Source organism: Salvia miltiorrhiza, chromosome 7 (assembly GCF_028751815.1).
Source record: "Salvia miltiorrhiza cultivar Shanhuang (shh) chromosome 7, IMPLAD_Smil_shh, whole genome shotgun sequence".
NCBI lineage: Eukaryota > Viridiplantae > Streptophyta > Magnoliopsida > Lamiales > Lamiaceae > Salvia > Salvia miltiorrhiza.
In genome coordinates this window covers 12568646-12593586 of record NC_080393.1, presented here as the reverse complement: position 1 = coordinate 12593586, position 24941 = coordinate 12568646, and the positions used below count along the sequence as shown (strand labels likewise).

Below are 24941 nucleotides of genomic sequence, written 5' to 3'. Positions count from 1 at the left end.
AAATTATCCTCAAAAAGTAGAATTTTTGGGACCCACATCACCTTTTCAACTCTACACTAGACCACTTAATTATATAATTAATATTTTCTTAAATAACTGTGTCGAAAAGAAACAAGACATTTCATTTGGGACGGAGGGAGTACTATAGTTATGTCTGACATTAAAATTTAGAGCCTGGTCGAACTATAGTCATTCAAAACCTGAACTTAAATGAATATGCAGCTCTAATCAAGAGTTCCTCGTATTTTGAGATCGGAAGATCTTCACACTCTAAGGTTTCCTAGGGCTTCTTCGTGATGTCAGCTTGAGAGAATGAGTTCAGTAGCACAGTGTGGCATCCAAATCTTCATTTTTTTAGATTGACTTCGACATCTTGGAACTATTTTTCTTCAGCTTTCTTCTTCAAAGCCCAAGTCTAATAATTTCTTTTGACCTGATATATTTTAAAGCTGAGACATTATCTTTCAAGGTGTGGGACTATATATTTTCAGAAGTTTTGGTATCAGATTAAAACACTTATACAATTACTTTAACAAATTCCCCTTTTTTGAATACAACAAATAACAACAATAGACAATGCTTCGTTAATTGTCTTGAAGGGCATCCACATTGGAGAAGATTGGCTTTTAAAAGTGGTCTCCACCGCTTAAAAGCCCACACCGACACATTCCACATTGGAGAGTAAACCTCCTGACTCTTAAATTTTGATTTTTATTTTGTATTTTGATTTTAATATTGATTTCAATAAAAACTAATATTAAATTTAACAACATAAAATTTATTAAAATAAAAATCAAGCATTACATTAAAAAAAGATTTGACGTTGGATGTGCGTCGGCATCCGCGCCCTCATTGTGGATGCTCTAAGTTCTTCTTAGGGATGACAATGGATATTGGACCCGGTCTAGATCCGTGGATCCGGATCCGTTTTTCAGGATCTGGATCTCAAAATTTTGGACACGACGGATTTGGGCCGGATCTGGATCTCCTCTCAATTTTGAATTTTTAGATCCGGATCCGCGGATCAATACAACAGTAGACCCACAGATCTAGATCTGTGAACCTGCAGATTTGACGCATATGGATCTGGATCACAAATTTTCAGACCCGTCGGATTTGGGGCGAATCTAGACCTGTAAAAATAAAACGGATTTGGATCTAGTACTTATAAGATCCGATCCTGATCCGACCCATTGTCATCCCTAGTTTTTCTTTTAACGAATAAACTAAAAGATATGGATTTAGCAATTTTAGTTTTTTTGTTTGTTTTTTTTTTTTCTATTTTTCTGTCTTAGTTCAAGTGTTGGCCCAATAACAAAGAACAAAAGTAAAAGTATTTTACACTTTAAATTACTATAAAATTGTCAAAAATTTTATCTCTTATACATGAGGCTGACTGGCTGAGCATCAATTTAAAATTGAGCCGAACCGACCTTTCCAACATTTAAACCGAATCAAACCGATAATGGTTCGAAAATCGACCAAAACTGAAGCGATGGAAATCGATCGATTTTAGTTGGTTTTTAAATCGAACCAATTCTAATTTAACATACTCCCCCCGTCCAAAATTTAAAGCCCCACTTTGATGTGAGCACGAAAACTAAGAAAACTGAAAAAGATGATGTGAATGAAATAAAGGGGTAGTAGTTAAGAGATTAGATTACTTTTACTAATCTTTGATTACGAGATTGCTTTTAATTTTTGGATTTATTTTTATTCGTCTCTCATTCTCTGAAAATCACTCACACAACACACACAACAACACAACAACCGCGTGCCACCGACGAGAAGCCACGACCGCCAACACTCTCCTTCAACGGCGGTAGCAGCCGCTGTCACAGTCCAAAACCATTTATTTTCTTTATACTACTTTTATTTGTAAATTATTTAATTTTCAAGTTTTTAAATACATATATATAATTATTCACAATTAAATATATATATATATATATATATATATATATATATACATGGTTGAGTTCAATAGAGAATTGTCTTTTTATTCATTATGAACAAATCTATTCATTTTACGAACAGATCAACATAAGTAATGAACAGTCGTATTTAGTAAAAAAAAAAAAAAAACTCATCACCAGCAGGATTCGAACCCTTGGCAAATTGTTGTTCATGTGGTACATTGATCTGTTCATTAAAATTATAGATTTGTTCGTTTTTATTTTACGAATTCTCTATTCTCCACAATATTTAGCTTCTCTGTTGAACCCTTATATATATATATATAATTGAATTATGTCTAGTAATACGTGTGTATATATATATATATACATGCAGTAGTTAGCTAATTAACATAAACTAAAAGAATTTTATTTTATTAAATTTTATTTTATACCCATACGAAATGAATAGCTGATAGTTTTCTAAGTAAGCTATATATATCATATTATATATGTGTACCTAATAGTGTAGTTATGTTACTATGTACCTTTCCCACAAAGCCACGTGTCTTGCTTGCAAGGAAAACTAGTAGTGAATAGTTAAGCCTAAGATAATAGGCTTGTATATATACCCTCGACAGTTTTCTTATTTTCTCATCCCCAACACTTTACCAATCTTATACAATTAATTTATAGCTTTATACTAAAATATATATTTAGTAATTGACGGTGCTGGACGAGTAAATTGAATTTTTCAAAGCTCAAGTTTCAGGTTTCAGGTGTGAGATTTATTTAAATGCATGTTGTGATTAATTATTGTTCATTTTAATATTATGTGTTTATCATATAAGTTAAATTAAATATTGCTAGGGACCATCATAATTGGTCCATGATGGTAAAAATCCTTAGTATGCCACAATGCGATATACATGTTAAAGTTATGATTGCAAATGTACGATGATGTTGCACATCCTTAAAAGTGGTCTCCACCGCTTAAAAGCCCACACCGACACACTCCACATTGGAGCCTCCTGACTCTTAAATTTTGATTTTTATTTTGTATTTGATTTAATATTGATTTCAATAAAAACTAATATTAAATTTAACAACATAAAAGTTATTAAAATAAAAATCAAGCATTACATTAAAAAAAGATTTGACGTCGGATGTGCGTCGGCATCCGCGCCCCCACTGTGGATGCTCTAAGTTCTTCTTAGAGATGACAATGGATATTGGACCCGATCTAGATCCGTGGATCCAGAACCATTTTTCAGGGTCTGGATCTCAAAATTTTGGACACGACGGATCTGGGCCGGATCAGGATCTCCTCTCAATTTTGAATTTTCTGATCCGGATCCGCGGATCAATACAACAGTAGACCCACGGATCTAGATCTGTAAACCTGCAGATATGACGCATATGGATCTGAATCACAAATTTTCAGACCCATCGAATTTGGAGCGAATCTGGACCTGTAAAAATAAAACGGATCTGGATCTAGTACTTATAAGATTCGATCCAGATCCGACCCATTGCCATCCCTAGTTTTTCTTTTAACGAATAAACTAAAAGATATGGATTTAGCAATTTTAGTTTTTATTTTTTTGTTTTTTTTTTTCTTTCTTTTTTTCTGTCTTAGTTCAAGTGTTGGCCCAATAACAAAGAACAAAAGTAAAAGTATTTTACACTTTAAATTATAAAATTGCCAAAAAATTTATCTCTTATACATGAGGCTGACTGGCTGAGCATCAGTTTAAAATTGAGCTGAACCGACCCCCTTCGACTTAATTGAAATTGAACCCGACCTTTCCAACATTTAAACCGAATCAAACCGATAATGGTTCGAAAACCGACCAAAACTGAAGCGATGGAAATCGATTGATTTTAGTTGGTTTTTAAATCGAACCAATTCTAATTTAACATACTCTCTCCGTCCACAATTTAAAGCCCCACTTTGATGTGAGCACGGAGACTAAGAAAGTTGAAAAAAGGTGGTGTGGATGAAATAAAGGGGTAGTAGTTAAGAGATTAGATTACTTTTACTAATCTTTGATTACGAGATTGCTTTTAATTTTTGGATTTATTTTTATTCATCTCTCACTCTTTGAAAATCACTCACACAACACACACAACAACACAACAACCGCGCGCCACTGACGAGAAGCCACGACCGCCAACACTCTCCTTCAACGGCGGTAGCAGCCGCTGTCACAGCCCAAAACCATTTATTTTCTTTATACTACTTTTATTTGTAAATTATTTAATTTTCAAGTTTTTAAATACACATATATAATTATTTACAATTAAATATATATATATATATATATAATTGAATTATGTCTAGTAATATATGTAGTAGTTAGCTAATTAACATAAACTAAAAGAATTTTATTTTATTAAATTTTATTTTATACCCATACGAAATGAATAGCTGATAGTTTTCTAAGTAAGCTAAATATATCATACTCTCTCCGTCCACCAAAGATATGCCACAAATTTTTTTTTCGTCCGTCCACAAAAATATGCTACATCCATTTTTAGTAGTAGGGTCCACATCATTCCACTCACATTTAAATATTTAAAGTGGGACCCTTACTCCACTATCAACTTCACCCACATTTTATTAAAATTCGTGCCGAAAGTAAAGTGGCATATCTTTGATGGACGGAGGAAATATCAGTGTGTATACCTAATAGTGTAGCTATGTACCTTTCCCACAAAGCCACGTGTCTTGCTTGCAAGGAAAACTAGTAGTGAATAGTTAGGCCTAAGATAATAGGCTTGTGACTCATACAAGCTAGCTATACTACCCTCGACAGTTTTCTTATTTTCTCATCCCCAACACTTTACCAATCTTATACAATTAATTTATAGCTTTAGGGTGTGTTTACTTTGGTAGTAAAATTTTCATTTGAAAATGATGGATAAGAAAAGGTGAGATAATATTATATTTTTCTCATTTTTTATCATGTATTTACTTTGTTGGAAATAGATGGATAAACAAATTGAAATGTTGAAAAATATTTTCACACCCTTCCAATAGGATAATATTATCCAATATTTGTGAGAAAAATGAGTGAAAATGGGCTGCCCGAATAAATTTTTCAACCTGCCCGAAGAAAATTATCCATCATAGAAAACATGTGAAAATGATGGAAAATATACTTTTTCTAACCTTTTCTATCAAAGTAAACACACCCTTATACTAAAGTATATATTTAGTAATTGTATTTTTCAAAGCTCAAGTTTCAGGTTTCAGGTATGAGATTTATTTAAATGCATGTTGTGATTAATTATTGTTCATTTTAATATTATGTGTTTATCATATGAGTTAAATTAAATATCGCTAGGGACCATCATAATTGGTCCAGGATGGTAAAGATCCTTGGTATGCCACAATGCGATATACTCCTTCCGTCCGCCAAAAGTATACCATTTTTACTATATTGGGCGTCCGCAAAGAGTAGACCACTTTCCTCTTATGCAAATGGTCCCACCACTCATTTTAATCTTTTATTCTTACAAACACTCTTTATTTACAAAAAAATCCACCCTAAATTCAATATCAACTACACATCTCATAAAGTGGTGGGACTCTTTCTCCACTACATCAAAGTCATCACCAATTTTATTAAATCCCGTGCCCAACCAAAGTGGTCTACTTTTGACGGACGGAGGAAGTACATGTTAAAGTTATGGTTGCAATCAGTCACCAGGGGCCAGCATAATTGGTCCAGGACGATAAAGGTCCTTGGTATGCCACCGTACGACTTACAGTTATGAATGTTACAGTGGATCATATGCGTTACCATTTTATTAACGTGGACAATGATTGCATGTTCCCACACTGAATGTACTCTGTATGCTCATCCCATATTTATCATTTTTAGGTTTTAAAAGTCGGAGGCGCGTGGAAGGTCGAATGGCAGATTAAATGTTTTGAATTTAGCTTTGCCTAAAAATGTTATTTTATGTAAAGTATTTTAAATAAAAATTTATTCCATGATTTTCTCATTAAATATTTATTTATATTCATGGTTTTTCTTCACAAATGTACATTGAAATTTTAATTAGATTTGAGTGTCACAGCCGCTGCGGTACTCGCCCTTCTCTCTCCCTCTGACCTTCCCAGAACACACACACCAGCAGACACACAAAGACGGCGACAACCTTTTCTCCCTCATCTTCGGTCAACATCGGTCGTCCTCCAGCTCAGCAGCAGCCGCAGAGGAACTATGACCATCGTCGTCGCCCCTCGTTCCTCTCTCTCTACAGAACCCCAAGTCTCAAAATCCAACCACCCATCTGCCCTCAAATCCAGCAACAGCCGTCGCTCTTTTTAACTACAGGCGACAACGCCGCCTCTATCCTCAAGTCCGGTGAGTATCTCAAGCCACCCTCTCTCCCGCTCTGCTCCTGACTGAACAATAGTAGGGTCGCCGCCTCTACTGCCGCCAGTCGGATGCCCTAGATCACCTTTCAATGAGCCACATCTCTCTCACAAATCCCAAACCGTCAGACGGACATCAGCAGCGAGTCGCCACCGCCGTCTGTCAACTCACGGCCAGAACCCCCTCCTCCTGACTCGAGAGGGAAGCCCGCCGTGGATTCCGGCTTCGTCTACTCCGACGCACAGAGATCGCATGCCCTTCATTTTAGTGGAGTAATTAGTTAGTGAATTTATTAGGGAAATAATTAATTCTATAATTAAGTGAGTTAACAAAAGAGGTGGGATAACTAATGACAAATGGTAGTAATTTTAAATGAAGAGGGAGGGTAAAAGAGTAACAAAAGCAGATAATATAATAAATATCGGTTCGATTTGGTTTTCGATCGATTCATGATAGAGAAATCAAAATTGAATCGAAATTTAGACAGTTCTTAATTATTAAAATGAACCAAAAATTGACTATTAATGGTACGAATCCAACAAAATTAAAAATAATCGGTTCAATAGATTTTATCGGCCTGATACGTTTTTTTTGCTCACCCCTACTTATACCCTCTAAAATGACCTCCATTTACATATATTTAGGTGCTTGGTTTGGTCTATGCTAAAAAAAAGGTACTCCTACATGGTTTGGTTTTAGTGTTCAAATTTATTGGATATGTTCTAGAAGGCTTCACCGTCTCTCCGCCCACATACATTTGAATCTGGTGCCACGATTTGGGTCTACAATCTTTTTGTTCCCCACCACGAAGCACACACATACAATAATACTCTCTCTCTCTCTCTCGCCACACGTAATTGTTCTTTTTATCTTACAACACAACACGGCACACGACACCATCAAGGCATTTCTCTCTCTCTCTCTCTCGGGAAAGCGAGGCACAATTTCAGCTCATTCTTCTCCTCACTCAGCCGCTTGCTTCATCTTCTTCTTCTATTCTTTTCCCAATTCTTCTATCTTTGCTTCTCATGCTTCTTTCTCCGCGCTGCGGATTCATAATTTTGACCTCAAGAATAAAAGCTATTTGTATATGTGGCCAAGAAGATGAAGGTATATACAAATTGCTTCTCTCTTCTGTCTCGTTTCAAATTCAATTTTCTACGCTTTGAAATTGCTATTTCAATTGCCGAATTATGAACTGAGAGCTTGCATTCATAATACAAACACGAGCATGCACCCTTCGTTTCAAAATGCTCACTTCGTTTCAAATGCTCACTCTTTTAAGGATTTTGATTCTGGTTTCCATCTCTTCTGCACTAATAAATCCTTTTATTGCAATTTGTTTTCTATGTATTTTTTTCTTTCTTTTATCGATTCATTAAACTCAAATTTCCTACGTATTACATTAAGTGGCGGAGCTAGGATTTTTTTTGGGGGGGTGAACTGTTACGGGGGTTCGGGGACCGCCCCCGATTTTTTTTTGGGGCATTTAATACATTTTAGACATTTTTTACTAAAATACAAATATAATAATAATAATAACAACATTTTCATAGATAATATAGTTCAAAACATTTACTAAATTTTTTTTTGGGGGCATTCAATACATTTTAGACATTTTTTACTAAAATACAAATATAATAATAATAATAATAATAACAACATTTTCATAGATAATATAGTTCAAAACATTTACTAAATTTTTTTTTTGGGGCATTCAATACATTTTAGACATTTTTTACTAAAATACAAATATAATAATAATAATAATAACAACATTTTTCATAGATAATATAGTTCAAAACATTTACTAAAAATTTTTTTGGGGGCATTCAATACATTTTAGACATTTTTTACTAAAATACAAATATAATAATAATAATAACAACATTTTTAGACATATTATAATTTTTTTTTTTTTTTTTAAATTTGGGGGGGGGGGGGTCTCTAGCCCCCCCGGCTACGCCCCTGATTACATTCTGAATTGCTTAAATTTGCTGTTGATGCTTTGTATCTTTTGTTGTGTTATAATATGCACTGTTTTTAGGGAAAAAGAAAAAGAAAAACAATAGATGTGATGAGCCTTTGATAAAATGGGACGTAGGGGTAGGGAAGGATTTGAACACCACATGCATGTGCATACATAAATTTGAGCACTATATATGTGTAGATTGCCCTGGTGAAATGTAAACCAAAATGGAATAGCGAAAATGCTAAAAAGTTCAAACAACGATGTTAAAAGCAAGCTTATTTTTCTACAAGTGTGCATATAATTTCCCTCCCCCCTATAATTTTTTGATTACACACGGAACACTTTTAAAGTGTGACTGTGACACTCGTGAGTCAAGAATGAATAGCATTCTCTCAATGATCTTTGAATATACTCAACACTTCAAATAAATCCACTTATAGCCTTATAGGAGAACTTATCAGAAGAATAAATAGAGTCCACTTTATACAAATTTTATTTAATTGCTTTTATGTTTTAAGTAAAGATATAAGAGAAATGTGGGGTTCGAAATTGAGACGACACAATCTACCAGCACAAACAATACACAAAATCACTGGGTTTGGGCACCATTATTGGAATGATCCATTGTGTTAAGGTTCGTGTTGTTATCGGGACACCCGATGGATGGAATCAGAAACGGCAAAGTAATGTATAAGATAAGTTTTACTTTAGCTTATATCACACTATTATTTTATAATTAATTTTTTTAAAACCTCGTCTATGTATTTCATTACTTTTTAAACTTGATTGATTTGGTAAGTTTATAGGTAAATGATCTGGTGAGAACTGCTATCTTTCGTGAGAACCATCAGGATCATGCAAAAATTCATAAAATCCATGAACAAGAAATGACTAGAGTGAACAACTAGTTATATACATGAACAACCACATTAGTTGATTTTCAATCCTATACACATGTTATATTCAGTTGTTCACGATTTGGTCATATGTTATTCATGTATTTATGTGTTTGTGCATAGTTTTCCATTTTCACCAAAAGATGTGATTCCCTCTGGATCCCATCCCTATATATATAAGGAAAAAAATTAAATTTTTGTTGAACTATTTTAACTTTCTAAACCAAAATACTGAGCTTATTCGGCCAATTTTCTCATGTTTGTGCTTATCGTGTTCTTATCATGTCATGTTCAGGTTAGCATTTTAGGCACAATAAGCGTGCTTGTGCGTAATGTTATTTGTATTGTGCCCTCAAACATGCTGCTTTAGGAAGGGCACGACGTACCTGATTTGGTAGCCCTAGTGAACTGTAGATATAATGTTATTTAAGAGTATTGACTGTATTGTTGGCTTGATTATAAGATGTTCTGTTGATGGCAGATGAATATTGGACTTTCTAACTTTTGTTTCTTTATAGCTTTTCTTTTTTCCCCATTAAAATTGGATCCTTTAATGTGTTCATTTGTATTGGACTTGGATGTGCTTCTCTTCTTTGGGTTATAGGGTCCTCAGGTATTTATGTATTTCAGTTCCAACATGTTTTCATCCTACCCTACTCTTTGTAAAGTCTCTTCTATAAGTCTAAAATATGCGTCATCTTTCAGTGGATGCATAGAGTGTTGCTAGGATTTGTTTGTATGTAACTCATGCTCTCCTATGATTACTTTGCAAAATTCTACAATTCTTTCTACTTTATTTTAGATGACAAGTCTAACATAATGTGCTTTGCTTTACCACTACATATTAAAGATTATAAGGTTTAAATTGGTGACTCACAAGTGATTAATTAGAAACTTATGATGCTCCTGGAAGGAAATAAACTTACAAATAAGTTAATACTATATTATATTATCTGCAATGAAGGAAGCTTGCTCTTTTGTTTCAATAGATATTGTTTATGAGTGTATATAAAGGTTCTCTCTCTCTCTCTCTCTCTCTCTCTCAGTAGATCGTTCTAATACCAGAAAAGTCCATGTGCTCGCTTAAGTGCTTAACTTGTAGTAATTAGAGATAATTATTGAAATGAAACTTGAGGAACTTCTTCACTGAATTTGCCCAACTTTAGTATTCCATGAATGCCACCTCTCTGAATTTATCCACATGAATACTCTCTTGCGAGTCTCCTTGTTTCCTGTATCAGTGGTTAGACTCGAAATTCGACGTGTAAAGACTCTCAAACTCTTTTAGTTAACTTTTTGAGACTTGGTAAGAAATTTTCAAGTACTAACAAATCTGGAATATGCAAGTCTTGTAGAGTTATAGAAAACTGAGATAAGAGTCTGTAGAATCTATGGTGCTGATACACTTTGTTCTTGTACGTACATATGTCCTTTGGGCCTGAAGCGGTTTGTATGTAGAAATTCTAGTTATTTCCCATGCTTATGTCAAGCCCAGAGAAAAAGTTAAGTGACTGCGCTTGTTTGAGTACTTGCTATAGATGATGGAGTTTGGAATGGATAAATATCTTGACACATGAATTGCTTCATCATGTTCACATAGAAGAGATCTACCAGCTGAAGCAAATTAGGCAAACACACTTCGTAGCTTGAAACATGTAGACTTACAACGAGTAATGAATTACCTTTATTTCTTTGACCTTTCCTCCTAGCTTGCTAGTGATCATGAAATTTTTGGGCATGGGATATTGTTATTGAGAAAATTATTTTGTTCCTTCCATCAAGTATTCTCCACGTGGACTTCAGAACTGTGAATGGTTTTACCACATATCTAGTAATATTCGTAAGCAATTTCATGTGGAAATAGTTTTTGTAGTTTTGATGATTACAAAAATAGATATGTATCCTTGTGATTAACATTAGAAGGAAGATTGTCTAAATGGTAAATTTTTCTTTGCAGATGGCCTTTAGATTCTCTCTGTGTTCTTTATCTTTTGTCTAGTAGAGGACTTAGTTGTCATGTAATATTATCATTCTCTGTAATTTTTTTGAAGCACATGCTGAAGTTGTTCGAGCCTTTCTTGTGTTCATTGCCTTCAGATGGAGTGGTGAATGTCTAGCTTCTTCATTACAGGAATTCCAACCATGAAGTGGATGGTTCATTCATTTCACAAATTTATTGCTGTAGAAGATATTATCTAATATTTCTGCCACGGAACTTTTCCTTGTCTTTCATGGAACCTTGAGCACTCTCTTCACCTGTAAGTTCCGTCTAATGTTTAATTCATATATATCCTGTATACACAGTTCACTTATTGCATCAGTGTGACATTTTCTACGTATGTGGATTTTCTTGTTTTTAGTGTCAAATTTTTTTATCATCCTTCTTTTGGGAGGTTTAGTGTGAAAATTCAAGTATCAGTCACGAAGTAGAAGAAATCAAGATATTTTCTTCTCTGATGTATTGTTTTCTTGTAAAAGCATGCAACTTGTAGTTTCTTAATCTTAGGACAAAAAAAAAAAAAACTGAAAACTACGCTTGAAATTTCAAATGTGCGATACAGATTACAAAAGCTGTTAATTGAAGATGCTTCTGTGTTATCGTAATGACTGATATTTTGTTCTGCTCTTTGTATATGGGCTTCTAAAACAAAAAATGTGAGTTACAGAGTTAGTATATTGGTTATAATAGACCTCCAGGTACATGTGCACAGCTGCAGTTGCTATTGGCTAATTTGGTGTGCTATAGTGGAGGTGAGAATATTTTAAGCACAGTGTATCCTTAGTTGCCTGGTTGACCCCTTCTCTTAGGATTTTCTTTTAGATTTTAGACAACATGATATGCTGAAACCGAGTAGGTGTGGCACATCAATTCACGACTTTAAGCTTGAGATTTCTCCTGTTATTTGTAAAATATTCAAGAATGCAGTTGATTCATTGACTTCAATGGAGTACATATTTTCTAGTTCAGTTAAAGACCTTGTGAAGTGTACATTTCATAATAAATTATGTAAATACCAATTTACAATAGATCTCTTAAGCTAGTAGAAAAATTAATTGGTGATAGACATCTGTATACAATGAAACCATCACTCTTCCACAATTCTGACCATGCTAGGAATTATTACTGATATTTCTCTTGTGAAGTGTACATTTCATCATAAATTATGTAAATACCAATTTACATCTCTTAAGCTAGTAGAAAAATTAATTGGTGATTGCCATATCTCATAAACATCCGTATACAATGAAACCATCACTCTTCCGCAATTCTAGTTCAGTTAAAGACCTTGTGAAGTACATTCATCATAAATTATGTAAATACCAATTTACAATATATCTCTTAAGCTAGTAGAAAAATTAATTGGTGATTGCCATACCTCATAGACATCCGTATACAATGAAACCATCACTCTTCCGCAATTCTGACCATGCTAGGGATTATTACTGATATTTCTCTTGTGAATCTTATGCTTTCAATATTCCACTTCATCATAAATTATGTAAATACCAATTTACAATATATCTCTTAAGCTAGTAGAAAAATTAATTGGTGATTACCATACCTCATAGACATCCGTATACAATGAAACCATCACTCTTCCGCAATTCTGACCATGCTAGGGATTATTACTGATATTTCTCTTGTGAATCTTATGCTTTCAATATTCCACTTCAACCACATTGTGTCTGATAACTCATTAAAAAATGTATATGTATTTTTCAATTATTCCCTTTCAGCTGTAGAGAGTGATTTTTGAAATATTGAACAATATGAAAGAAATAGAGTCTAACACAATCATTTATTTTTCTTGTGAAGACTTGAGGTTCCGTCTTTCCTTACAGTCAGATTTCTGATGTTTGATAGATGCAATTCCAGTATTCATGTTTTTTTTAACTAAATGGCTGTCGATGTCTTCGCCCTTTCAACAATTGTTACATAAGAGTCAACTGCTGTCTTCTCATTAATGGTCAAGTGAACATTCTTGAAAAGTATTTTTCCTTTTGCTAGTGCATTTGCAATCTGCTGCAATTTATCTACCAAATCCAGTATTAGATGGCAGAAACTAGTTCAATAATTTGAGATTTCTGTAGACAAAAACTTACTCAGACTTTGTAGCTCCCAATTGTGCCTCATGATTTGTTTGTTGTGGCTGGCAAAGCTGGAGACAGATACGTTCATCCGAGTCGTCTCTGATGCATAATCCTTCCGTAGTGAATGAATTACTGTCTACTCCATTTGCATCTCTTTTTCTATACACCTGAAACATAAGCACCGTCATGACTTCTATGATCGAGAGGGCTTGAAATATATACTTGGAGCTCCAAATAAGAGTTTGAAACTTGTGATTGTAAGCCCAAGACATTACCTTTTTATACAAATCCATGTTTTCTTGGTGAATTACTGTTACCTTCTTCTTCAAATCTGAATTTTCTTGGTGGATCAGGTTTCCCTGCAACAAAATCAGGAGGATTAGCGCTTTAGATGTTTCTGCAAAACTGAAATAGCATTCTTTAGTCTATGCAATAATCCTGGGCCAACCTTTTGATTCAGTTCTTCAATCTGATCAATTAAGATCTGGTCCTACAAAGAGTAAAAAAATTTGTAAATTTGTTGCTAGAGACCACATTTGACCATAAATCCCTTGTGAGATAAAAAAAGTTATGAACCTTCCTCATCCGAACAACCCGGAGGCTCATCTCCAGCTGCTTTTCTAAGTTCTGTAGGTCCTTGACTTTTAAATCACTAAGTCCCTCACCCATTAGCAGCCTGCAATAATGGTAGATAGTATTAGAAGATATAGACTGTCATTTTGTTATATTTTTCTCGTTTTTTTACATATATATGTCCTCATTAGTGTGTCATATTGTACCTTTCTGCAGCAAGCATTATTTTTTATATGTCCAATAAGTATTACCAAATTTTCAAGTTTATCATCATTAATTTGTTTGATGCCCGGTGCACTATGATTTGAGAAGAGGTGCAGTTATCATATAAAATGGTCTTTATAAAGTATATTATGTCTTTTAGGTTCCATAACTGTTATAAATTATGTTAATGGCATCCTAAACAGCTCATTTCCGACACTATTATTCATGGTTTCCGTTATATTGCCTACGTTTTTTGGCTTCTTATGCTGTCTTTGTATTCTAATTTATTTTCTTCCTCTATTTTCCTAGAGAAAGCAAAGGTTTTTTTGTTTGTTTGAGCTAGACTTGCATCTACCTAATATTTAAATGATATTAGTAGAGACCATATGATTCAACATAGATGTGTAAGGAGCATATTACTCTAGGGAATTAGGAAAGATGTTTTATGAATATATATTATCCATATATATATATATATATAGACATACATATATGCTAACCTTACCTTGAAATGCTCAAAAGTTGCTATATATATGTATTATTTATGTTAATAGCATTGTGCAATGAGTGTGAATGTGTGATTGTCATCTTTCATATATTTAGCTGTCGAATATTCCAGAGCCAGATGAAAGAAATTTACCGGTGATTCTCTTGCAATTTCTGTAATTGTTGCCTCAGCATATTAACTTCACTTTGCCAATACTGAGAAGTTCAGAATCATCATTTGTTATGCTGCCAAATTTGAAGCAGCAAATTTCCTCTAGCAACTTTTCATAAAAAGGCAAAAAATATCTATATTGCGTTATTGCGTGCAAATTTACAAATAACCCAAAGACTGGCAGTGACTTTCTCATGATATTCTCCAGATGAAATGATAGCTGGAGATCTTTAAAGAAGATAAACTGAACTGATAGAACAGACAACGATTTTCAGCTCAGCTCAGTTGGTAAGACACTTCTCCTCCAACCATTAGGTCGGGGGTTTGAGTCATCACGGGGGGAAATAATGAACTATTATTGATCCTTTTTTCTTTTTTTGAAAGAACTGAGAGAACAGGAAATACCCCCAACCACGAGGTCCACAGAGAAACACAGCACCTGCTGCAACTTTGCGTTCAAAAGATGCCAAATCCTACGTAAGTTCAACTATTTAAACCCTATCCACGGCCCTTGCAAAAGGCCAAATTCCAACCCAAAGATAATAATAACTCCCACCGAAATAACTACTTAATTATGAAAAAGGGTCAATTGGACCCTCACTTGGAGGGAGCTTTAATATTGTTGTCTTAAATTCCCAAACTTTCAAAATAGGGTCAATTGGACCCTCACTTGGAGAGAGCTTAGCCCTCCAACCAACAACTCTAGTGTCCATCCAAAAAAAGATATTGCCGTCTAGCATGTTAAAACCATATAAAAAAGAATTTTTGAATGGAAACAAGATTTTTGATCAGAAATCTGATCCTAAAATCCTAAATCCCAGATGATTCTTCACACAAGGAGAAAGAACCTTTTTAGTTGTTAGGCTAAGCAAGGCTCACGAAAGGAGTCCACAAACCAAGACCCATAACTATTAGATCCTAATGAATCCTTAAATAAATTAACCTAATCAATACTTAAATAAAATAAATTTTATGCCCAACAAATACTCCCTTCGTCCCATTTATATAGGTTTGTTTTTTTTTGTTCAGATGTCCCAAATATTTAGGCTTGTTTCCATAAAAGGTAATGTTTTTTGATTCATTTACTAATATGTCCTCATTTAATTCTTTAATTTACTCTTTAATTCATCATTAAATAATAAATATGGGCATATTGGGAAGTTTAGTTGTATATTTTTATTTTCACTTATTTTTCTTAATCGTTGTGTAAATTGCAACCGGCCTATATAAATGGGACGGAGGGAGTATGTATACTTAATATCCATACAATTTACATCAGCTATATAACCAATCACAATCATTTTCTTTTAACCTTCTGGTCAACTAGGTATAATGTTTCAAACCTTCTGATCAACTAGGTACAAGAGAAGTCTATAGTTGGCATTGCATCTTGTCCCGGTATAAAGAGTAACTGTCATAATGCAATCTAAGTACGGATTGATGGATTTGTGGTCATGACAAATTTATGTAGTTAAAGTTTATGGATAAGAGGATCATGAAACTGTGAGGATACTAGAAGTCAATTCATTCATATCCGTAAGCCAGTTTAACAATCCGAGCTATTTTAGTAATATCAGAATCAGCTGGTTAAAAGAAGATTGAACCACTGGAAGAAACTCTGCTTCAAAGCTTATCCAAGGCTGAAGTTTTGATTAGAAGAACATAAAGCAATTAAGTTTTGTAGTTACTCCTGATTGATTAAAAAGTGTAAATATTTTAGCTTTAGATGTATATTATACCCCCTCAGTCCACAAAAAATAGTCCTAGAAGTGGACGACACGACACGAGTTTTAATAAAAATAGTTGAGTGTATTGTGAGTGGAGAAAGGGTCCCACTTTCTCACTTAGAAAGTGATGTTAATAATGATAATTAATTGTATTGTGAGCGGAGAAAGATGCCCACCATGTGATAGAAAGTTTTGAAAAATGAAAAGAGACTACTTTTTGTGGACGGCCCAAAATGGCAAAAATGTACTATTTTTTGTGGACGGAGGGAGTATGTTTTTGGTAGATATGTTATCAATCTGTGTATGACATTGTAATTAAAAAGCTCTTAGGATTCATGCAAAAATCTCAACTTCTTAATATACCATTGATGATTGTCAAACTTAATACTCCCCCTATCCAACAAAAGTATGGACACTTTGCCATTTTCATCCGTTTCACAAAAATATGCACTTTCTATTTTGGACTCTTATCCCTTATTTTTAAACCTCAACATCTCAACTTATGTACAACAAATACCAACTGTGGGCCCCTCTTCACTCACACCACATTCAACTAATATTTTTAAAACTCGTGCTGGACACTTTTGTGGGACATGGGGAAGTATTACTTCTTTCTCTCCCTTATCACATGATTTTATCTTCCCTTTTCATTAGGCTATTTACACTTTTAAGGTCTAGGAGATTACTGCTCTTCATTAGGCTAAATGAGTTGGACATGGACACTGGACATTTGATCGTGAAGATTACCTTGACTTCAGAAGTTGAATTTGCCAATTGGTGAGGATCCTCTTTTGCTTTGTCGTACCTTTCAATCACCGACTTCATGCTGTACAAAATTTGCATAAATGTCAGATCTTATAAGTTATAATGGTGTTCCATGAATATGTAAGGAATTTCTTTAGTAGTAAGTTATGCATTTATCGTTTTGTTTGCCACATGATTTCCTATATAACTCTTCATTGTCAAAAGAAACACAAATTTCTCAAAAAGCAAAAAGAAAAGTCAGAAGTGGTCGCCAAGTGGTAACTATTCCTGATTATACTATAATCTATTCTTAGATTCATGTACATTGCTCAATTCCTGTTAATTTTTTTGATCCATGTATACTCCTTTGATTAGTTGCTGAAGACCATCATGCAAACAGAATCTAGTTCGAGTGTCATTCTGACTGCATGCAGCAAGAATAAATCGATCTGTACACAAGGAGAATAGTAAAGAAGAAATGAGTGTGTTTCTTCTAATAAGCATCTCCTTGTCTTGGTATCTCAGTGTGAAAGAGTCAAAGTTTGGATCAGTGTTGTAAAAAACGATTCGAGCGCCTCAAGGCGAGGTGGTGCCAAACCGCTCTAAATATTATGCATCTATAGTAAACTTCTCCTTGCCTGTGATCTCAGTATGAAAGAGTCAAAGTTTGGATCAATGTTGTAAAAAACCGATTGGAGTGCCTCAAGGCGAGGCTGTGCCAAACCGCTCTAAATATTACGCATCAGTAGTTAAATTAGTTACAAACTTTGGATGATCAGCTAAGTGGGTAAAAGATGATCATAAATAAATGTCTGATCGGCTAGACACAGAAAGTCAAAAAATTGGTCACGGAGATTAATAAACTTACTTTGGATGTAATTATATCCATCCATGGCTTAAAGTTAAAAGCGTAGGCCTACATATTCAAAATTTAGTACATGCATAAGGCTGCTTGTACGAATAGTTTAGTTAGAGAATATGTACTAATCAATGTCATGCTTTCCTCTCGTTCTGTTAGGTATCTATTTTGCATGTATCTATTCTCAAGTATGTAAGAACTTGTATTATTGTGTGTGTGTGTGTGTATATATATATAGGGAGAGTTCCTGTGAGAATGCCATATTTTTGTGACACTTAAGAACTAATCACAGCCGTTGATTTGGATATTTTCGACGGTTTGTTCAACAATAAGACATGAAAATTGTTGTTCATGCGCTTTTGTTCATGAATTTTATGTATTTGTTCATGCGTTTTTTGTTAATGTATTTTATGTATTTGTTCATAATTTTTCCGTTCTCACAAAAAGACGATTTCGCACATGATCTTAACCCTATATATATATATATATGTGTGTGTGTGTGTGTGTGTAGGGTGCGGTTCTAGTGATAACCACAATTTTTGTGAGAACATGAAAATTATTAAAATTACTGCATCTGCTATACAAATTAATGCATCTGCTAATAAATTTACCGCATTCGAAAAAAAAATTTTTTTTGTTCCCTTCAAGATTCAAACCCAGGTTCTGCATTCATCCACCGTAGATCTTGATGATCGAATGACTTAAAATGATTTCCCGTTCTTATTTTATTTAGTGGTTCTTATTTGAACCTCTCCCTATATATGTGTGTGTGTGGGGGGGGGGGGGTGGTGGGGGAGGGGGGGGGGGGGTCTGAACAATGAAATCTTAGATGTATTTGTTGGTCATATAGTTTATCTTTCTACAGATTTTGAAATACTCGGATAATTATGATTTCGGTTATACATGTCATGTTTTGTTTAATTTGATTATATTCTATGATTTTAATTCTCTTGACAGCCTGCCTTTTATTGAAGCTCTTACAAGCTTAAGCAATTGTAAGCTTTTCACTTTCTTTCTTCCCCAAATGTTACACCCCGCCTTACTAATCACAAAACACACCAACAAATCACACACTAGGAGCAGTTATATCGAAGAATACACTTGGTGAGTGTGGCAGGTAGCATTGAATTAGGATATTTAGGAAGAACAGGTTGTTCCAAATCGATGGAATTCTTGACTATTTAGCTTCTAATTCTTGATTATTGAATGGAAATTCGTTAACGAATCAACATTTAGAGGTTTATACTCATAATAAACTCTTATAGCAACTTACTAGCAATTTAAGTAAGTTGTCAAGTGTGTTAACAAACTTCAAAATAGTTGTTAGTGCGGCCGGTCAATTGAGCTGTCATTCGCCATTTACTATAGACTCTGCCCTTAGGTGGTGTTTATATTATGTATAAAAAAGTATTTTCATTTTTATTATTAGTATTTCTTTGGTCTTATTTTCCAATTGGTTTTGAACTAAGAAAAGTGAACTCAATTATAGAAATTATCAAGGGCGATGAGATATTCTAAAGTTTCAATCTACGGTCTACCTTAGAAGGTGTTGGTTCATCTAGAAGTTAATTAAAACAATTTATAAGCTTCATAGGTTTTTGAGATTTGACAAAATAAGCTCGTAAGCAGTTGTGAAAATAAGTTCACTTGTAAGCTTCTTAGAAAAAAAGTTTCACTCTGGATTGGGGTAAAATAAGAACTCATTTTAAAATAGAAATTATGAACCATTTCCAGCTCTCAAGCTATGAAGATATATGGTAAATTCATCACTTTATTGGATGTATTTATGATCTTGGGTTCGAATTTCATATGGAGCGAAAATTTTAATTTTTGAATTTATATATTTTTACAGCGTTTCATGACTCATTGTTCATATTTTAATAGGAGTTTATAACCTAGTCCCTTCCTACCCAATCCTAAGTTATTTCACATAATTTTATAAGCAATAATAATTTACAAAAATAAGTTACTATGGTTTGTTATTTTCAATATATATTTTTTCAATTTAAATATTTTAAATAAGATTTGGGGCAGTCTCTTGTACATTTGTTTGTATGGTGCTGACGGCTCCGACCCAATCCGCATTTTGTTCTTTTTATTTTTATAATGTCTTATTTATATGTAAATGATACTATTACTAACAACAAATAATACTTTTATAAAGTAAATGATACTTTGTGTAAACATACATTATAAATGACGCTTGTAATAATAGAAAATGACACTTTTGATGTATGCAAATGATATTTCACAAATGATATTGTTGTATAAAATTAAATGATACTCTCTCCATTCCAATTCATAGGCCACATTTCTTTATTTAGACGTTCTAATAAAATAGGTCACTTCCTAGAAAATCAATACATAATAAACATCATTAACTCATTATTTAGTTTAAATATCAATTTTTGGCCTTTCGTTTGGGCGTTTTTTCAAAAATTTCCCACCCCAAGCATAATTACAAAACAATACTTATCGTTTCATTTTTTTTATGGCCCGCAAATTTTTTTCAGCGATCGGTATTTGACGTGTTCTAACCAAGTGTCATATCATTAGTATACATCAACATTAAAAATTAAAAGAAAAGGGTTAATATAAGTTTTTGACCCATCGTTTGAGCGTTTTCTCAAATATATCACACCCTAAGCATATTTACAAAACAATACCTATCGTTTCATTTTTTTTTCTTATTTGTAGCCTGCAAAAATAATCCGGCGACCGATATTTGACGTGTTCCACCATTTGATTCTGTGTGTTTCCTTGATATATGTATTTCTCAAGATTGGTATCAAAACATGACTAAAAATTCAGAGTTTTCACTAATATACATTGATTGGGATCATCAACATGGAACTCAATAAATGTTTGTAGTTTTGTAATAGACTGGTAATACTTCTCCTTAGATATAAGTTTTATTCTACAGATTTGATCACTATCCTCTCCTAATATGTTTGGTCTATTATCATGTTTCCCTCCATCATGTTCACATTGATGTGCATGATCCCAGTGTAGATCAGTGAAAAACTTTATTATAAATTATTCATTTTTTAACATCGGTGCTTAGGCCGTGTGGCCTATTGAAGTGGGACGGAATGAGTACTATATAAATATAAATAATACTTTATAAATGATATATATAAATGATACTTTTTAGATTGGTTGAGAAGGATGGTAAAAAATATATATTGAAATAAAAAAAATAAAAAAACAGATCGGGTGATTTAAATTTCATTTTTTAAAATATTCTTATAATTTTAATATATATGTATATATATGTGTGTGTGTGTGTGTGAGAGAGAGAGAAAGAGAGAAAGAGAGAGAGAGATTGATCTAGTCTTAATTAAAAACCTTGTATTTCAAAGTGAACAAAATATTATAATGTCATAAAAATACTTATCACCTTAGGAAAACGATTATCCTAAGGAATTACGGTTGCATGTGATTTCTGTCTAAATATTATGAAGCAAAATCTTACCAACACTATTACAAAAAAACGGCTTTTAGGACCGAAATATTGGTTGTTAAAAATGATATTTTAGAGTACTCCCAACTTAAATCTCAAAATTATGCTCTTATATTCCTCCCTAAAGTTTCTCTATTTAATTTTAGGATCTCGATTTTATAAATGCATACGCCAGATCTCCTATTTTCTACATAAAAATAATAATTATGTGTGGGCCCTACTAATTATAAGCTTAAAATAAATTTAGGGTGAGGGTAAATTTAAGATTGAATTTAGGTAGGTGTAAAATTTTTTGTGGCCCCATCTAATTTAGGAGATCTGCTGGATGCATTTTTTATCTCATTTTCAATTGTTTTAGCCTAAATTTAGAGTTAATGATGCATTTAGGTGATCATTTGGGAGTGCTCTTAGTCATTAAATACAATAACGATCGATATTAGATGCCGTTAATTTGATGGTCGTTTTTGTAATTTATGATCATTTTCCAATCGTTAATTTTAACGACTAAATAATGACCATTTTTTCTGTAGTACAAAGTTTAAGAATAGTAACGGCGGTATTTTATTACTAACAATCGAAATATCGGTTGTTAATTAACTACTCTTTTTTCGCTTGTTAATACATAATTTTTTTAATTAAAAAATTTAATTTTATAACGGTTGGCCCCGCTCTTTCCCCAGTAAAAAAGGAGGATGTATTGAACTTATAATTCAACCTTTTTATGAATGTCAACTAAGTATCGTAAGTAAATTGCTCCCGGTTGTTCAATCATTTGATAACCAGAGTCATTCTTTGATAAATGATCATTATGAGTCAGACTCAATAGAATTTGATCAATCCTTTTTTCTGTCGTTAAGGCGGAGAACTGAACCAAGAATCGTCTTTCTTCATCATCAATCGAATCACTGTTCGCGACCTAGGATTCTATTTTATCATCAATCCAACCCCCATTCACGGTTACGGATCGATACAACAATCATTACTACATAATTTTTTTAATTAATTTTTTTATTATGTAACGATCACTTTTTTACATCACTGAATGAATGTTCTATTGATAGTTAATTAACGATCGATAATTTGATTGTTAATTTAAAAAAATAGTAAAATATATTTAATATTCCAACGACATTTTTCGGGTCGTTAATCGGGGATTTTCTAATAGTGCAAAGTTAATGATACGTAGGAATACTAAAGACATGTAGGAATTTAATAATATACATATTCATAAGAATCTTTTGAACATATATGAAAGTTTATTAGTTCAAAAATATATTGCAGAAATTGAAAAGATAAAGGGTAGTGCCCCCCACTTCCTCAATCCGCCTCGCTGATGATATTGTTTTGTCTTTTATACTCCCTCCGTCCGCCAAGATTATGTAAAAATTACTATATTTGGCGTCCGCCAAGATTATGTCACTTTCCTTTTATGGAAATGGTCCCACCATCCTCTTTAATATTTTATCCTTACTAACACTCTTTATTTACAAAAAAACTCACTCAAAATTCAATCTCAACCACACATTTCATAAAGTGGTGGGACTCTTTCTCCACTACATCAAAATCATCATCAATTTTATTAAAACCCGTGCCCAAACAATTTTACATAATTTTGGCGGACGGAGGGAGTATTAATTTCTTCTTAAGGATTTCCCTTACGCTGCTTGCAATTGCTAAAAATGATACCGACATAAACAACAAACGATGAAGATAATCACATATTCCAATTTGTCTCCAAACTTTGATGCCTTCGAGATTCTCACATACTCAGAGGCCTTACACAAAATTTGAGCTAACAGTTTCGAGTTTAATTTATGATGGAGCATTCTTTTGAAGCCTCACTGATAGAATAAACGCACAAGAAAAATTAAGCAGAATGAATGAGGCAAATGTGGTTGAAGGATTTCTGTGGATTGATGCCTGATGGGGTTAAACATGTTATATACATCATTTCTTCACCTTAATTAGGGGAATGTATCCCCTTTTATTAGAACCAATCTTAAGATTAATGTCTACAATAATCGTTAATCACTTAGAATATTTGACTTAAAAAGGCTACGTCACTGGTATCATTAGTTGTGGATTAATGCCTAACTATTCAACCAAAGGGCTTTATTTAAAAACATTAAGAGGGTGTTTGGCTAAGCTTATTTTAAAAAACTTATAAGATGTTTCAAGAGCTTATAAGATACATTTTTGTTAAGAGCTTATAAGCTCCGCCAAACACCCTCTAAATCAAAGCAAGTTGATCAATATTCTATCACTTTTTTGAGTTCTTTCACACAATCTGAGTTCATAAAAATCTGTATATATTTAATAGGAGAGGCCATCTCCACCAATATCCATCCCATTTCCCACAACTAAAAAGAAAAAAATGTAGTGTTTCAACCTATGATACTATTCATTTTAGTGCTAGCCATAGTATTAACGATAAAGTCATACTCATAGCAATAACACCACCAAATATCATACATAAAAACTATACTTGATCTTATCATAAAACAACAAATTAATGCAGTTTCACGTGTATAATACGCATGAAGCGACAGCACAGAAAAAAGACAAAAAAGAAAAAGGGAAGAGAGAACCTGGGGGTACTGACGAAATCGTAGAGTTTTCCGGTGCTGGAGAAGATGATGAGTGCGACCTGAGCATCGCACAAAATAGCAAGTTCCTTAGCCTTCTTCAACAGTCCATTCCTCCTCTTTGAAAATGTCACTTGCCTGCTCGTCATGTTGTCGATCCTCCTTATCACTATCTTCCCTCTCCCCATTTTTTCTATTCAATTAATTGCATTTCCGACTCACAGGGATGACTCAGATCTGCTCCCTACCTTACATTATTCAGATGCCCAAAGACTTCCCACATTTTCGATCGGGCGGCTGCTATTTTTGGAAATTTACGCTCAGAATAAAACCTTTTTGCTTAAAACTACTTCAATTTTCATTAATATTGACACGTGGACCAATCGGAATGTGAGCACGCTCTACACCATATGGATCACCGACGCGTGTTCCATATTCGGAAACTTCCCATTTTTAGGAATTATCTTCCTTTTCTTTAATGGGTTAATTACGCTAAAACACACGAACTTTGGGCCGATTTTAAACTTTTCCATATACTTTGAAATTTACCTTCAATTCCCTGAATTTAAACACTTGTTCAATTTTTCCACGTTTTTTGCTCCGACGAAGTGCCGAGCTGACATGGCACCTACTTGGTAAAATCGAAGTGACATGGCGCTTATTTGGACTTAAAAATTGCCATTTGGAAAATAATAAACAACAAAATAAAAAAAAATAAAAAAATTATCCCTTTCCCCTTCCCCCTCCTCCAAGCAGGTGTCGTCTGTCTTCCTCACCCATCAACGCCGCCCTTGAAACTCCGGCGACGACACGGCCACCAACCGCGCCTCCGTTTTCCTCCTTGGCGAGGACAAGGGTTGTCGCCTCCGTCGACCTCTCTCC

The 24941-nt window shown here is 33.7% G+C and overlaps 1 protein-coding gene and 1 long non-coding RNA gene across 7 annotated transcripts; one reads left to right on the top strand and one right to left on the bottom strand.

Annotated features, from left to right (window-relative positions):
- The first annotated feature begins 7075 nt into the window (after positions 1-7075).
- On the top strand, positions 7076-17343 carry LOC130992698 (uncharacterized). 3 transcript variants are annotated; one of them, XR_009091336.1, is made up of 4 exons: positions 7076-7396; positions 11286-11412; positions 14890-14969; positions 15066-17343. It is a non-coding gene; the product is annotated as an uncharacterized LOC130992698 (long non-coding RNA). The 3 variants fall into 3 exon arrangements; XR_009091334.1 differs by having other exon boundaries at positions 11252-11412; XR_009091335.1 differs by having other exon boundaries at positions 7089-7396; positions 11206-11412.
- On the bottom strand, positions 12936-24405 carry LOC130992665 (MADS-box transcription factor 23-like). Of its 4 annotated transcripts, none has more exons than XM_057917404.1 (8): positions 24063-24405; positions 17156-17234; positions 14664-14725; positions 13823-13922; positions 13695-13730; positions 13522-13605; positions 13259-13413; positions 12936-13178 (listed from the first exon to the last, which is right to left on the bottom strand). In XM_057917404.1, exons 1-8 carry the CDS (start codon positions 24245-24247, stop codon positions 13160-13162), a joined length of 720 nt encoding a protein of 239 aa, XP_057773387.1. In that variant the 5' UTR covers positions 24248-24405; the 3' UTR covers positions 12936-13159. The 4 variants fall into 4 exon arrangements, with proteins under 4 accessions (XP_057773387.1, XP_057773389.1, XP_057773386.1 ...); XM_057917406.1 differs by having other exon boundaries at positions 12936-13189; positions 24063-24403; XM_057917403.1 differs by having other exon boundaries at positions 13695-13736; positions 24063-24397.
- Between the last annotated feature and the right edge of the window lie 536 nt (positions 24406-24941).